We start from the raw sequence: 17,803 nt of genomic DNA on the forward strand, positions 1-17,803 counted from the left end.
GAGCATGTTGCAGCAAGTTAGGATGGGAGCTGGAAGGCTTTGATGAAGTAGTGGGTCTTGAGAGCCCGTTTGAAGGATTGTAAAGAGGAGGAGAGTTTGATAGGGAGAGGGAGGGAGTTCCAAAGGTCGGGAGTAGCACGGGCAAAATTTTGTAGGCGGGAGTGGGAGGAAGTAATCAGTTGGCATGAGAGGCAGCGTGCATTAGTTGAGCGAAGGGGGTGGACAGGAGAGTGGAGGGAGATGAGGTCATGTAAATGGGAGAGGAATGGGTGAGGGCTTTGTAAGTGAGTGTGAGAACCTTGAATTGGGCTCTGAAGGGGAAGAGGAGCCAGTGTAGGGCTTGTAGGAGAGGGAAGGCAGATGTAGAGCGTTTGGAGAATAAGATGAGTCGAGCAGCAGCATTGAGGACAGACTGGAGAGGAGAGAGATGGGAGTTGGGGAGGCCAGATAGGAGAAGGTTACAGTAGTCCAATCTGGACATGACCAGTGAATTTACAAGGGTTTTGGTAGCATCCTGGGTGAGAAAGGGTCTAATCTTGGAAATATTTTTGAGATGGAAATGACAGGACTGTGAGAGGCTCTGGATATGTGGTTTGTAGGAGAGGGAGGAGTCCAGGATAACTCCAAGACAGTGCACTTTGGTGCTAGAAGAGATAGTTATACCATCAATTGTTAAAGAAATAGTGGGAAGTGAGGTTATGTTGGAAGATGGGAAGATGATCATCTCAGTCTTAGACATATTAAGTTTAAGAAATTGTTGGGACATCCAGGAAGAGACAGCAGAGAGACAGTTGGAGATACGAGGAGAGAGGGGGAGAGGTCAGGGGAGGAAAGGTAGATCTGAGTATCATCAGCATAGAGATGATAATGGAGGTCAAAAGAGCTGATGAGTTCACCTAGAGAGGACGTATAGAGGGAGAATAGTAGAGGTCCAACGGAACCTATGACCTTAGTATGTATGTAGTGCTGTAATAAGTATTCAGTTCACTAGCTGATATACAAATAAAGACAGTTAGGTGTATAAACAGTATTATATGACTGGTAAATATAATATACAGGGTAACAGACTTTTTATTGCCGACTTAAGTAAATATGCAGATTAATATGTTCAGTATGACACAAAACAGGTAATTCACATTATACGTGGGTAATCAATCATCCGACAAAGGGCCTAATTCAGCAGGGCACGCTAGTGCACTGCTGAACGCAGATTCGCGATGTTCAGGAATCTGCGAAGGTGCCAGACCCGTTCTGCGCATGTGCAGAATGGCTCTGCGATCCCGCACGTAATCTGGCAGCAGACAGGCAGTGATTGACAGTCTGCTGCCGTTTGGGGGTGGCGATGCCCTCCGTTTCCCGAAATGGAGGCGTGTCGCCTCCGTTGCATTGGAGGAAAGAAGCCAGGATCTCCGTAGGCTGACGGAGATTTACTGGGCTCTTCCTGTAAACTGCGGCGGCCGGCTGCGGGACCACATGGGTCACAGCAGCCGGCCAATGGTACGAAGATTATCCGATGCTGTGTTGGATAACGCAGCTCGGATAAGTAAAGCACAGGAGGTGTGATGCATTACCATATCTGCAAGAATCACAATTGCAAGGCTGCCTGTGTACATACATCATATACCTATAGCCTGCGTGCAGCTTCGCAATAACGATCCTTGCAGAATCAGGCCCTAAGTTCCTCAGATATATATCTAGATGCTGATAATCAAAACTCAGTGCTGTGCAGGGTAATACGTGCAGTATTATAATTAGTGTGTAAAGAGACGCTGAAGCTACTTTCAGTGCGTACGGGATCGCAGACGCAGGCTGTCACACGCCCTGGAAACGGTCGCATCTGCGTTCTTTGATGCCACTCCCCGTTACCTCTCTCAAACGTTCTCTGACTGTCAATCACACTGCGAGTAAATTGTTGCTGCGAGCGACTAAGATAATGTACCTTGACGCATGTGGAGTGCGACTTAGACGCATGCCTGATTACCGATAATCACCCAACTGTGTAAACATCGGAATAGGGTAGAATTCTAAGGCCCTGAGAAAGAGGATAATGCGTATATTTTAGAGCATAGCTGCCTGCATTAGATGATGGATGATAGTAATAATGTTTATATAATCTAAGGGCCTGATTCCTAAGGTTCACATCCAATCAATCATAAATCATTTGAAAATCGTTAAGAAAAATGTCTAAAACGACCAGCGATGTGAACGATAACGTTAGGTTCAGCATGTTAGCAGATGACTGATGTGCTCACTGCTCGCTCAGTGTAGGCACATCACAGACTGACAAACGACTACACGATTACAATGTCGTAATCGTGCAGTCATTTTCATGTCTTTAAGTGGATGGGCACCATGAGCCGTACTAAATTCTGAATCCGTTCAGATTGATCGATTTTTTATATTTCTGTCACTTCTCACTTGCAGCCAGATGGTGTTACTAGGTGGCGATGGGGTGGTAACTGGGCGTTTACAGGGGTGTGAAAGGGGTATAAGAATCAGGTCCACAGTTAGAATTAATATATGTGAGTATATTTACTAAAGTGCAAGTTTTTAGAAGTGGAGATGTTGCCCATAACAACCAATCAGATTCTAGCTATTATCTTCTAGGTGGTGCTAGATAAATGTTAAGTAGAATCTGATTGGTTGCTATGGGCAACCACAACATCTCCACTTCCAAAAAAATCGACACTTTAGTAAATATACCCCATATTGTGTTAAATATAGCGCTGTATTCATATTTGTGAGACTTTATATTGCATTCAAAGCCAAAGAACTTGCCAGAATTGAGCGCAGGCCTTCTGTGTAAATATAGATAGGTACCGTATAGAAAATGTTTACACACTATTAATTGCAATAAACTAAATTACCGTTATTACATTTAAGACCCTAGTGTATTATACAATGTTGTTTAATGTTTTATAATGGTGTTCCAATAGAAGTTGGTGCTAATAAAATAAAAATATGCAAAGCTACGGCAGCCTATTACATAAAGCCCAGGCAAGATTGTGTATACAATGCAGGCAAACATGCCGTCTGCCTATGCAGCGATGTTCAGGAGTGCTGCATGCAAATTGTGTTATGCTCATTGTAGTATTTTCCTTTTATGCTTTTTATTTGTTTTTGGGGTTTTTTTTTGCTTTTTGCTGCTCAGTCTTTGGCGGGGATGGAATAAGGGATGTGAGCATATGGAGTGCACAATGACTAATTTAGGATGCATTTATTTACACTGCCTAATGCATTGTCACATCTAAATGCAGCCTTGCACACAGGAGTTAAAACCTCAGTCCTCCAATTACAATGTTCCCACTGGCTGATATGGACAGTGGGAGCAAATTTAGCTCTTGTGCCTAAAGTGCCCTTTTTTTTTTTTTTTCCATTTGCTTGTCCAGCATCAGAAGCTGAGTACTGCAGGCGGCCTCCTCGTCTCTGATAATAGTACAAGTGCACTGGCAGGACTGTGCTATGAAGTTAGGGGTGTGTCGGTTCCCAAGCTGGAGGGATGATAAACTCAATGGGGCTATCTATTTTTAACCTCCTGTTCTTTCCTTCTGCTGGTGTAATCAGGGCTGGCTGAGCTTTCTCTTCAATGATTTCAAAAATCCCTGGTCACACTTTTACAGGCGATGAGTGCAGACTAGGAAAACTCCTTGAAACTCATATACACATTTGATACATTTTTTGTATACTTAATCTCTGGGACATCATGTCTGATGAAAGAATATCTGCTGGACACCGATCAACCACCACAGTGAGTTCTGTCGCTGTCCAGGCTGGAGATTCCAGAATCGTAATTGCTATTCTCAAGGTAAGACGGGCGCAATTGTCACTTCCTCCCATGGGAATCAGCTCTGTGGGTGCTAGAGAACCCCCCAATATTTGTGCTGCTCACAGCCATATCTATGTATAGCATCTCTGAGTCATATGGTGGGTGTAATGTGAGCACCCCCATTCATTTCAAAAAGTCAGCCTCCATGCGTGTTGGGATCTTTATATATATATATATATATATATATATATATATATATATATATATATATATATTTAAAAGGTCCGGCACTCTCAATATAAATGTGTTCATAGTACTGGGGTGCCTTTTAAGGAAACTTGCGGAGAAATTTCCATAAACATCAATTGTATTTCTTAATGAAAAGAAAAAAAGCACTCTCCAGATTTTCAGCAACATTAATCAGCTTTTAATAATATACCAATGCAATTTGCCAGGCAAATTACATTGGTATATTATTAAAAGCTAATTAATGTTGCTGAAAATCTGGAGAGTGCTTTTTTTCTTTTCATTAAGAAATACAATTGATTATATATATATATATATATATATATATATATATACACATACATATATCTTCATTTCTGAAATGCCACCCAAGACTTTTTTTTGTTGCCAGCAAGCGAATGGTTAATACATAGCATGACTTAATGCAGCCCTTGTAACTGTATCATCCTCCACTGGTATTTTTAAAAGCAGTAAGGGGTTAGTTTTTAAAGAGCATTTAGACAGTGTTGTATGTCATGTGGTAATGACCGTTTGCTTCTAGATGTGTCCACACAAAAAAAAAAGTATAATAGCATGTACATGGCAATTAATCACTGTGTGTAACCTTTAACTGCAGTTATCGGGCTGGCCGTTGTTTATCTCCACCAATTAACCAATAATGTTGTTGGTACAGCAAATGGGTTCACACAGCGCAGCTCGTGTTGTCATTCATCCAATAAAAGGACCAGAAAAAGGTACAATGCAAGTTGCTTTGTATAAGAAAGCTACGACTTACATTCACAGTGATTATATACAGTATGCAAAAGTTTGGGGAACTTATTCAATCTAAATATATTTCAGATAAAGATTGCATCATAATATATAAGGGCATTACGTTCCAGGTTATCTGAGCTTTAGGGACCACCAAACCCCACAACTACAATTTTTCAGGACCATAAATATAAAATGTATTGTCCACTGTTAACCTGACATTTCACTGCAGTTGCAACTTCTTATCCTTGCCGTACACTAGTGCGCTTTCGGGCCGATTGCCCGATTTTAGACGCGTCGTACGATGAATTGTGTGGAAATCGTGTAGTTTTTAGGTAGGATACGATCCGATGTGTGCTCCCGCCACTGTTCTATCGTACGGTATGATCAGATGTGCAGCCCATATTATCTATCGTATCGTATGCAGTTCGTGCCGTGTATTTGCGCATGCGATGCATCGTGTGTCCGGCCGCCGTCAATTTTAGTGACATTTTCCTCATGATCAGTGAGGTACACGATCGATCGTACCGTGATATCCAGGGGCGTATCTATAATGGGTGCAGGGTGTGCGGGGAACACAGGCCCCTGAGTGCAGGGGGCCCCGCACCGCACACCCTGCACCCATAATATTACTTACCTCTCCGGACTCCCACATCAGCGCGGGGTCCGGCACTGTAAAACGACTGGAAAATGGCCGCGCGGCCATTTTCCCGTCATTTGCGCATGCGCAGTATAGGGAAAATGGCCACCGTGGCCATTTTCCCAGTGACCTGTGCATACTCTATAGACTCTGGGCACACTCTAGTGCCCAGAGTCTATAACTCCGGCGCTGGCCGTGCACAGCTCAGTGCGCTGCCGACCGCCGGGCGGAGAGAAGGGGGCCCGTGTCGGAGACTGCACACGGGCCCCCTCCTCTCTAGAAACGCCCCTGGTGATATCGTATGTACATCGTGTGCCAATCGTGCGGCCGGAACTGCTGGGAAGTTCAAGGGAAATTGTATGGTGATTTGCATCTTAGGCTGGTCATACTAGTGTATGGCCAGCATTACGTTGGGTGCACACTAGAGCGATATTGGTACGATATGTCGTTTCCAGGAACAACATATCGTGCGAATCGCACAGTGTGTACGCCCGATTGCACGCTCTTCCGCAATCTTCTGATGTACCGTGCTGCATGGCAGATCAGAAAATATCGTGTACGACCCCATGCTTCTGGATGCGGCCACTGAACGATATATAGCTATATCATTCCGTGTGTACGGTTGACCGCAATGTTGTTCCATCGTTGTCCCGTCTGCTGGGAAACACATCGTTCTAATGTGTACCCACCCTTAAAGGGCTGAGCTTGAGTTGCTAGGGCATTGCTGGTCCTGCCCCCGTGTATAAATTGGACCATCAATAGATCAATACTGTTTTTACGAGTAAAGCAGGGAACTAGTTGTCAGTCACTGTCTGCTTGTAAAGGTAGAAGTATCTCCTTCTGAACATAGCCGCCTGGAGTAGAACAGAGTATGGACGATATATTTAAAACCACAGTATCACTGGATAAAGAAATATTGGCCCTCATTCAGAGCCACTCGCTATTTGCGGTCGTTCGTTCTAAAACAAGGGGTGGCTATTCAAATGAACCGTTCGCTGTTTGTGGTCTGTTCACGCCTCTAGGTTTGAACGAGCAAACAAAACTTGCGTTCGTTTTTTTGAAAAATACGCCCCCTGGCCGCTCGCATCCTACGTCATGTCCGCTATTTATTAGATTAATCGAGTACATCGACCAGGGTATGAACTGCTCGCTATTCTTGTGGTTGGTTTTTGCTACCACAATTTTGCGAGCAGTTCTGGCTATAAAAGAACCCAGTGACGTGGTCAATGACGCTGCTGTTTTAAATATGCACTCCCATAAAACGCCCGTTTTGACCTTTAAGCACGCCTGCGATCTCCACTCCCCGTTTTCAAGCACCTTCCCCTGTTACCACCCACATACGCCTCATCCTGTCACTCAAATTAGCAGGCATTCGCTATTTTGCGAGCACATGAATTTCGGCCGCACTGAGTGGTTCGCGCATGCGTATAACGATCCGTACGCATGCGCAGTTGGGCAAACATCGCTCGGAGCGAACGAGCAGCCACTTGCGTCCGGCTCTGAATCAGGGCCATTGTCATGATATAAATAAAAACATAAAAATAAACAATAAAATAAATTAAAAAGGTCTTACTGTATATCTGTAATGAATTTTACAGCGTCTGGTCACTTCCGCAGGGTAACGTTATGTATACTTTCAATGCGATCGAGCATTTAAAGTTGGCTGCAGATCCTTCTGGGCATTTGCGAGCTTTAGGTTCATGCATGCGCAGTATAAAGTAAGAGGACAGGTCAGAGGATTTATCCTGACAGATTCTGCTGAGTCTTACTGCACATGTGCATCCCTTTGACTTGCACACGGGCAGAATGGCATTTATTGAAGGAAAAAATGGTGGGAGACTTTGCAGTCAGCGTTACGCTGATTGTGCAAGGAACAACTACACAGCAGGAGAGGCAGTATTGTGAACCCTCTTTATAGTAGGGATTGCCATCGGTGGGGTGTCCATTGTTGGCTTCCACAGACTGGTCCATCGGTGATTATCATTGATGGCATAAAAACCATATATGGTGAACCATAAATGGTTTGCTCCCATCAATGGCCACCGCTGATGGGGGCACGGCGGGCCACAGGGCAATCAAAAACTGGGCAGGGCTTAGCTGCTGCTGAGGGTGGGGCTAAGCTTTGTCCCGTCACAAAAAGAAAAAAACTATCGGCTCCCACTCGTACATTGATCACAGAGAACCATTGGCTCTCTGCCATCGATAGCAAAACCATCGACAGTTAGCCATTGATTATAGCTATCGATGGTTGATGGCCATCCCTACTCTACGGGGTGTACAATAATAATGACAGCTCTTGGCAGTGTAATGTGCATACACCTGTCTCATTCATACTGATGCATTTATGCACCTGCAGAAACCTTTATATCTGCAAAGGAGGAATTCACCAAATGGTCAGCGCAGTGTTAACCAGTGTCCACCTGATTAAGTTGAGCAATCTGTCTGATTAGCTTATTACTGTAACATTGCAACTAGCTTGCATGTGTGTCTCACATGACTGGTTGACTGAGCGACCATAAGGCTCGTTGGATCTAGAGATGTGTACACTGACCCCCGTGTTTTGGTTTTGGATCTGTATCTCCTCTGGTTTTGGATCTGGATTAGTTTTGCCAAAACCGTCCTTCCGTGTTTTGTTTTTTGGTTTTGGAAAAATCATAAAAACAGCTAAAATCACATAATTTGGGCCTGTTTTTGTTCCTACAGTATTATTAACCTCAATAACATTTATTTCCACTTGTTTCCAGTCAATTTTGACTACCTCACAGCTCACAATATTGTTTTCATTCAGTTTAGGCCCAAAATTTGCAACAAAGCTAGCTGGCTGACTAAGCTAATCGGCAGCAGTGGGCAGCACAAACACATGGCAGTTCAACTTCCAACACGGCACATCAGGAAACAAATGTTTTTATTATTCAAGAGAGGCCTGAGGGAGTTGGAGTATGTATGTAGTTGAAGGCAGGACAGGAAGGGTTGATTGGTAGTATATTTAATTTAATTTTTTGATTCCGAAGTAAATTTATGAGGGAGGAGGGGAGGCATTTACAAAAAATATTTTACTCATTCACATCAGTCCTTGCCCCAGAGAAATCCTTGAGTTTCATGGCTGCTGCTGCTGCTGGGAGTGGATTTTTTCATCCCAGAAGGGGGCCAGGAGGACTTCTAGTAGTGCTTTACGAAACAATTATCAGATAAAAATGTGGTATCACCTGTTGCGCAACAGCCAATGCAGCCTAAACTCCATAAAAAAGGGGTTACACCAAAAACCCCACAAATGGTAAATAACGAAAAAATCATTTTATGTGTAATGGCGCTAAGGCATATAAAAGATATAATGAAAAGTAGTACTCCCCTGTTTTCTCCAGTAGTAGTGTATCACCGAATGACAAATCATATACCAGGGTAACATAAAAAGAGAAGAAAAACACAACAAACAATTGTGTAATCCAGTTTTACAAATTTTGTGCAATATACAACAAATGTTAGTGTGGAATAAAATCTTTCTTTAGGATTTGAAATATGTGTATTGGGGCTGCCCCCCACACAAAGCACTCACAGCTATGAGCTGGTATACAGGCATATAATGATCCCAAATCTTTTGGCTTACACCAGTCACCTCATAAGGGAGAAGTAGAATCAGGGTGGCCCCCCACACAAAACACTCACAGCTTCCACATGAAAAGCATTTCCCAACCTGTACAGGGACATTACAAAAACATAGTTAGGTAATTGCCTCCAAACTGCTGTTGTACCCACTGTCCACTTAACCAGCACAGATATGAGGACAAGCGGAACAGAACAATTGCAAGATTTCACATTTAAGATTTAAGGCTGGTACACATATAAAGATTTTCTGTCCAACCATCCAACTAGTTGATTGGTTGGAATGAAAACCTGGTAAGGTATGAAAGCAAATGACAATCAGCAATTTGCTCCCAAATGCTGGAAAATAGACAAAAAAACTGTTGTTTGAACAAATTGTTTAGATCAAACATTTAACAAACTTGTCTGACGACCATTTTCATCTGGTTTCTGGCATTTAGGAGCAAATTGCTGATCATCAGTTACTCCCATACGATACCAGATTTTCATTCCAACCAATCAACTAGTTTTTTAACCACGAGTCATCCTTCTCTACTTCATCTTCATCTTTGTCTTCCTCATTATCTTCCCAGGGCCTGTGTATCACCACATCACTGTAGGCTGATACGCCAACGCTGACTGGGTTACTGACACTCTGATAACCTTCTGATGAATCTGAAGATTTCTCATCGGTATCCCATTCTGTGCTGTAAAACAGAACAAGTCACTGTGTCATTCATTAGTGCCGTGCTCATTAGTTGAACATTTAGCAAATGATCCTCTTATTTATTTAGTTTTTCTGATGTGCAGGAGAACAAAGCATCACTTTGAGCTACATTTGCCTACTCTCCCAGATGTCTGGGAAATCCTGGGTTTTTTGGGCCTGCAGTCAGGTGCGGCGGTATGCGTTTAGTGGGGTAAACATTGCAGGGGAGAGCAGGGCTGGAGAGGTGCTCTCCCCGGGCCCTCTGCTGCTATCCAGAGGTCAGCGACCTTACCCAAGTGCATACGTGAAGTAATTAAAGCATCCCCCACCCCTCCCCATTCAATGGCAATAAACTCCCATGGTGAGAAAACACACAGTTTTGTAGCAATAATCTCCAATTACATTATTCCCCACCCTGCTCCCCATTAACCCTAATGAACATTAACCTCTCCCCTCTTTGCACTGGAGTTTAATTTGTACTTGCCTACTTTTGAAAAAGCATTTCAGGGAGATAGTGAAAGCAGCACCTATGAGTGTGGCGGTAAAGTGGGCGTGTACTGCTACATCTGAGAGGCGTGTCATACATGTGATGGGCGTGTACTGCTACATCTGGGGGGTGTGTCATAAAATTGTCTTACATACAAATGTAAATGAGCCCCAAAGACGTTAGTAAGATCTACTCGTTGATGAAAACACACTGATACTTCTCAGAAAATACATGTAGCCATAGGGATCATTGTGCCTTATAACCAATGCAGGAAAATGATACTAATGATCCCATATGAATGTGTATAAATATATTATATATATATATATATATATATATATATATTTAGCTCTGTTTTTTTTAATTCAACAGCTACATAACGGGGGTAAGGTAGAATCAGGGAGATTGCTGGACTCTTCAGGGAGACAGGCAGATTGCTGCTATTTCAGGGAGTCTCCCTGACAATGAGGGAGAGTTGGCAAGTGTGGCTCTTCTGGGGATCTAACCAAAAAATCGTGTGCACACGGCATTCTGGGGTGTAAAATCTGCAGTGATGTCCGTGGTCATAGACAGCTACGTTATTTCCATGGGGCCTGGATCGTAAGGAGGAAATCTATTCTACACATTAAACCTCGGGGGATGGTCGTATGGAATTCAGAGACACACACGCTAATCGCGGCTGTGATAATATGCTAATGTGTGCAAAGCTTACCCGAGCATAAGGACGCCCACTGCTGCCTTCCCATATGTGTACCACGTTGCTTATCAATTGTTGGATGCTTTACATGTATATCTAGTTTTCTTTCTGCTTTATATATATATATATAATTATATATATATATATAGTTTCTTTATTTTTAGTTTATTTAAAACTGTTGCACTCCTTAAAGGTGTATCCTGTATCAGGAAAGCCTAGCAACAACACAGTTAGGAGGTTAATTGAGTAACTGGCACCTGCATAAGAAATACCCCAGGGGAATCAAGTCAGGTATAAACTTGTGGGTTCCAGCCATTCAATTATCCATGTGCTAAATAGCATCGGAGCTCAGCCTGGCACCTCTCAGATGGAGAGTGCCTGGGTTATAGCTCACAGCCAGGAAATTATTAGGTACAGTAGGGGAACGACATGCCGCCTTGGGAAAGAATACTCCTGGCTTCCTGGGCCGCCAGAGCAGGCTAGATCTTGTGGAACTACAAGTTACAGAATGAGGTGGCAGCCAGGGCCTGCTTAGGTGCCACAAACATATCCAATGGTAACACAGAGAAATGGCACAGGCGCCATGTTGTAGTGGTTTATTTACCACTCTGTGGGGCTGATTCTGAGTCACATGCAGCAGCGCCTATTGGCGGTCGCCCGTCCTCAAGTTTATGGAAATGCCGCTACAGACTCCTTCCCCTGTGTGCGGCCAAATGTGCAAGGACTGAGACGCCCACTTTTAGCGCCCGCACACGCTGCAACACCCATTGGTGCTTCCTTATACACCACCATCGGACGCACCAGCCCTATGGGGCAGTGTCTCTGTCTGACTTTGGCCTCCTATGCCTGCGGCTGTGCGTCTGGGAACTGACCGCTGCAATACTTCCATAACATGCTCACTGAAGGGACCGTATCTGCGTGCGCTAGCAGCCATCTCCCAGTCACCGCCCAGGAACGCCCATCACTGTTCCGACACCTTCCTGATTCTGTCATTGCGATCGCAACAGCACCTTTGTGCATACGTGTCCTCTGCGCAACGCATGCACGCCTGGGGTTGTCACACCTTATCGTGCGTGCGTAATAATCGCTCACCTAGGGGAACATCGTCATTAAGTGCGGCTCTGAATCAGCCCCTATTATTCTGCTAATCTATAAGGAGTCTTCTTCCCTCTGTGCATCCTCCTATCAGAGCTTCTTCTTTTCATATGATAGAATCTCTTCTAGACAGACGTTAAACTATTCCCTCTGGATTTCGGAGGGTATCGCCTGACATCGGCGCCCCGCACACAGGCTGCGCCACACTTTTCTTTTCTGAATGTATTTATGGATTATTCTCTTTTCCAAGCTGACGAATGTTTGGGCAGCCGACTCTATCAGGCGATCAGGTGCATTAGCGCTGATTTATGCTGGTTATGATTAGCCTGATGTGGCCGAGTTATCCTATGCATAAAGAGGAGTCCTAAATGTGCATACACCATAATAATAATAATAATAATAATAATAATAATAATAATAATAATAAGAGCAATTATAGTATAAACATTATAACTTTCTGTTGATTATTTCATTATCCGCCAGCCAAATATAAATATTGCTTATATGACACTTACGTTTCCTCGGCCTCTTCTATCGGTGAAGCTGATGCCTAACCCCGATACACCAAAATCTCACTCTTTTCTCTGGTACGGATGGTCCTTACCAGACTTAAAAACTCCCGCAGGGTCCACCCCAGGGCATTTACTTTTTTAAATTCCATCACTTCGTTCCCTGTAAATGATAACATAATTGAATATAAAATAACGTGGGGGGGTTAGTTGATATAAATATGCATTTGTCAATGTGCCCAAGGCATTAGCTTTCAGCTCTGTCTGCTTTTTTTATCATTTAAGTTTAAAAATGATTTGTAATATATATTTAAATATATATTTTATATATCTAGGTGGTGTTTTACAACCCCCCCACCATCCCCCTGTGTCTATAGGCCCCCATTATTAAATAACTTCCCACCCCCTATAGGCTATAGACCAGCCAGGGATCATAAATCCTAATAATAATACCCCCCACATCCTATTAGTAGTAACAAAATTAAAAAATACCTGTTTTATAAACCAACCCCGCCCCTGTAAAAAACATTTCCTTCTTCCCCCCTCCTACCCTGTGACAAGTATGGTATTTAAATTATTTTTTTATCCCCCCCTCCAGCATCATATTTCTATATATATTATTCCTCCCCCCCTCAAGCTAGCTAGCCCCCCAACCCTGATGGGCATATACCCCTCCTTCCCCATATGCAGAGAGCAGCAGAGCGAGTGTCGGGTGGGGCCGATTATTAGTCCCCCATGCTGAAGCTGATCCCTGCACTTGCAGATATCAGCCAAATAGTACTTGGAGGGGAACTAAGGCCCTCATTCAGAGCCGCTCGTTAACAGCAGTACGCTCGTTGCGTTCCGATGTTGAGAAACCGCGCATGCGTCGGTGTAACACTGCACATGTGCGTGCGGCATATTGCGAGCTTTTTTTGTCTCGTTCGTCAAATTGCGTACAGGAAGTGACATGTCAAATGTGATTGACAGAACAGGGCATTTTTGGGCGTTGACGGGGGTGGAGATGGAAAGACGCAGGCGTGGCGAGGCGTTTTTTGGGCGTACATACATTATCTGATGCGAACGTCAAATGGGTTCGTACCAAGTCATACGTCACTGGATGATCCTCTTTCCGTTCAAACTGCTCGCACAGCTTGGGGTCTGGATTACTCGACCACATTGGCGATGGCCTTCTCCTCCGTCCCGGCCCTCCACGATGTTTCGATTAATCACGGCTTGTCAGAAAAACAATCAGTTTTGAATTGAAAACCAGCTTGTAATGTGTTTCGAAAACAGTTTTTTTGGTTAGCACAAAACCATACGCAGGTGGAAATCATAGCTGCTAATGTCAGGATTACACAATCAATTAGCGTACATTTGTAGGTATGTTTTTTTTGGTTTGTATTTGGTTTTTGTGCTATTGTAACAATAATGTCATCATGTTTGTGTGTATTTTTCCATTTTGCTTTTTTTCTGGAGAATTTGCATCCTTATGTAAATTTTAAAGTGTTCCTTAAAGAGCCCTTTTTTTTTTTCCTTTTCATTTTTTGGGAGGTCGTTTTTGCCTTGTGGGCCAGGATTAACTGTAAACCATTTATAATATAATGTCAGAATACAATGTCGAACATTTTTTCAAAATTTATTGGAAACTAAAAACATTTTCTGGCCCATTTTTGGCCCAAACTTTTTTGGCAGTGTTATTCCAATAAAAATTATAATTTGTGCAAACATAAAAGGTATGGAAACTTAAAACAAAAAATTAAAAACAATTCACAAGAAAGGAGAGGGAAGTTTTGGCCAGAAAGGAATATGGGGCAAGCACAGAAGGAGTGTGGGAAAAGTAGCCAGTGCTGTCAACGTTTTTTCCCCCGTTTGGCTGGGGGAGGGTGGGCGCCAGACCGGGTCCGGGATGTCATCGGGCTGGCCTGTCCAGAGGCAGATGTTGTGGCCTCTGGACTAGGCACAGGGCTAGGCACATTTGGAGGATTGGCTAATGTTGTGCCAGAGGTGGAGGATCCTGATGTTCCGGCAGGAAGGGAGGTCGGCTCCACCATGTGCTGGCAAACGAGCTGCTCCAGGGCATTGGCGATGCGGATGTTGGCCCTGTTATTTTCCGCCAGGGCCTGACCAATGGTCACGTTGGCCGCAGCATTTTGCTCCAGGGCCTCAGCCACCTGTACCAGACTGGCGTCCATCCTCTGCAGAATCTCCGTAGGGAAATCCGATTTAAAATTGAGTTCTGTGAGGAGGGACACTGCCTGCGAGGGGGATTGCCCTGGACTGGCTTCTGCAGGGTCCTCAGCCGGATGTACTGGTTCCTCCCCTGCAGAGCCAGCAGAAATTCTGCGGCCAAGGCTCCCCTCTGGAGCAGACTCATCCGCCTGTGTCTCTGTTTGAAAAATGAGAAAAGAGTCACATTAGAATCTACATATTGGCACAGTAACATTTCAGAGTTGGTTACATCACAATATTTACCTGGGACAACATGAGGAGCCGCAAAGTCTGGCATGTCCGTATCCATGTTGGACACGCCAAACACCTCCACAGCCTGCACACACCCCTGTGCCAGCTCTTCTAAATCATTCAACTCCAATGACACAGGGGTGGGACCCCCACCTATCCCCCTTGCATGCCTAGCCCTGTCCGCCATTTTTTGTTTCAGGCGATATTTGAAGTCTTGCCATCTGTGGGTGAAAAAGTAACCATTATTCCGGGGGTTTTTTTGTTTTGGTTTTAGGGGGGTCAAGTTTTTACTTACCGCCGTTTGACATCCCGGGCTAGACGGACATAATCACCCACCCTATTGACAGCACTGGTTACCTCCTCCCACATTCTCCACTTCTGGCTTGCACCCATATTCCTGTCTGCCTGTGGCAGGATGTCCACACACTTCTGAACCAAAACCTCCATCTGCTTTCTTGTGAATTGTGGCTGCCTTTTCTTTTTCCCTGCTTTGGCCGGAATACTGGGCCCAGCAGCCTGTTCCATGTCATCCTCCTCACCTATTTGTTTAAACGTTGAGAAATGTAAGCTTGCAAACTTTCACTATATTATGTTTCAAAATAATCCTTGTTTGTAAATGCATGAAATACTTACCGGCAGACTCTTGGCCATTGTTTCCCTGGTCTGTAGCCATTTCTTACCTCCAAACAAGAAATACACCAGAACGTTTTGTTAGGGTCGTGACGTATTTATACATGCGTCCTTATTTTTCGTCCGCATCATTGATTGTGCGTTCCTATGATCCCTCCTTAATTTGTGCAGGAAAATAAACACTATTTATGGCTTGGGGCGTCTCGAGTCGAGGTGGCGGGTGTTGGTTGTTGGAGGTTACGTTGGTAGGAGTGGATTGTTGGCGGGATTTGTATTTGGCGTTGTTTGGAGTTGTTTTTGGTTTGTCTTTTTGGAGTTTTTATTTACGTTCGCTTTTTTTGGTGTGGTTGTTTTATTTGTCGTGTTATTTTTTGGTAAGTTTTTGGCCGTCTTACTTTTGTTCACTTTGTGTCTCCTTCTTTTTGTAAAATTTGGGTCATTAATTTTTTACAAAATCTCCGTTGTTAGGTTTCTTTTGGCTCTGCCCCAACGACCTTTTTATCCGGTGACTTATATATCCTCTATTTGTAAGTTTTTTTTTTCACTTGTTTATTAAATGTTCATGTTTTTTTTAACGCAACTTTGTTTGACCTTACACTTTTAACCTTTGGTTTTGTGATTCCAAAATGTATGAACTAATTAGCGCTTTTTTTTCTGCTTATTTTTTGTCTTGTATTTGCAAACTAATTAGCGCTTTTTTATCTGCTTATTTTTTGTCTTGTATTTGCTAACTAATTAGCGCTTTTTTATCTGCTTATTTTTTGTCTTGTATTTGCGAACTAATTAGCGCTTTTTTTTCTGCTTATTTTTTGTCTTGTATTTGCGAACTAATTAGCGCTTTTTTTTCTACTTATTTTTTTACTTGAAATTGGTTGTGATTTCCCTTTAGCAATTTTTTTTTAATTTTGGGCCCAAATTGTGGTAGTCTGCGCACTGTCGTTTTGCTCTTTGCCCAAATGTGTGTTTCTCCCCTTTTATGTTTTGTCTTGCACCCAATTTAGAATCCTAAATGGCCACCGTAAATTGTTGCATTGTTTGTTTGTTATTATTTATAGTTTGGGAAAATCATGACAATACCCCAGCATGTAAGCATCATTGGATTGTATCGTCAAGCTAAGTAATTTTTAAATTATTTTTGGCCAAAAAAACCTTACATTCAATTCTTGCCATTTCAGGTTGATCTTGGTCGGATTGTTCTGGCCATGCTCCCGGAAGCCGACCAACCTCAATCTCGTCCCAGGCGTAGGCATCGTAGGCGTGCAAGGCCCCAGATATATTGAACACGTGTCACCCTTTTTGGAATGCCCGATGATGAGGTGTTAAGACGCTACCGTCTTCCGCCCCAAATCAGCATAGACACTCTCTCATTAATAGAGAGTGATCTTGAGCGGCAAATTGACAGTCCTACAGCAATACCACCACTTACGCAATTTATGGCGGTGTTACATTTCTGTGCCTCAGGATCGTTTCAAACAACGGTGGGAATAGTGGCGGAATCTCCCAATCCTCCTTTTCCCGGATCCTGAGGGCAGTGATGGAGGCACTTTTCAAGCACCTCCATCATTTTATTCAAATGCCTTTGGATATGGGTGCCCTTAGTGTGGCCAAGACAAATTTTTTACCAAATAGCTGGCTTCCCACACATCATAGGGGTTGTGGATGGTACTCACATACCACTTCAGCCTCCAGCACGGCTGGAGGCCATATTTCGCAACCGGAAACACTATCACTCCCTGAATGTAATGGTGGTATGTGATGCCTCCCTCCAGATCCTGACCCTGAATGCAAAATTACCCGGAAGTGCACATGACTCATTCGTCATCCGGCAATCAGGGATATGGCACAAATTAAACAACCTACAAGCTGGTGATGCGTGGCTTCTGGGTAAGTGGAGACCTTTAGTACATAACAATGTTAAGCTTGATACACAGTGATCCTGATGTTGTCACTTCTTTTTCACAGGAGACAGTGGCTACCCTTGCACGCCCTGGCTGCTCACTCCTTATTTGACTCCCACACCAGTGCCACAAAGTAATTTTAATTCCGCACTTACAGCCACCAGGCAAGTGGTGGAGCGCTGTATCGGCCTTTTAAAAGGCCGATTCAGATGCCTCCACCGCTCTGGTGGCGAGCTCATGTATTTGCCGGATATGGTTTCGAAAATTGTGGTCCTGTGTGGGATATTTCACAACATCGCCATAAGGAGTGGTGTCCCAATGCAGCCAGAGGATGCCTTGCCTGAGGATGGCCCCCCCG

The 17,803-nt window shown here is 43.7% G+C and overlaps 1 protein-coding gene across 1 annotated transcript in view; it reads left to right on the forward strand.

The window, feature by feature from the left end:
* The first annotated feature begins 3,703 nt into the window (after nucleotides 1-3,703).
* Nucleotides 3,704-17,803, forward strand: part of CCDC141 (coiled-coil domain containing 141) — a 284,239-nt gene continuing 270,139 nt past the window's right edge. Inside the window, exon 1 of the mRNA XM_088461203.1 lies at nucleotides 3,704-3,805. Within this exon, the coding sequence (XP_088317329.1) occupies nucleotides 3,704-3,805 (102 nt within the window). The remainder of the gene's footprint in view (nucleotides 3,806-17,803) is intronic.

Source organism: Taudactylus pleione, unplaced genomic scaffold (genome assembly GCF_031769625.1).
Source record: "Taudactylus pleione unplaced genomic scaffold, aTauple2 ptg001027l, whole genome shotgun sequence".
In the NCBI taxonomy this organism is placed as follows: domain Eukaryota; kingdom Metazoa; phylum Chordata; class Amphibia; order Anura; family Myobatrachidae; genus Taudactylus; species Taudactylus pleione.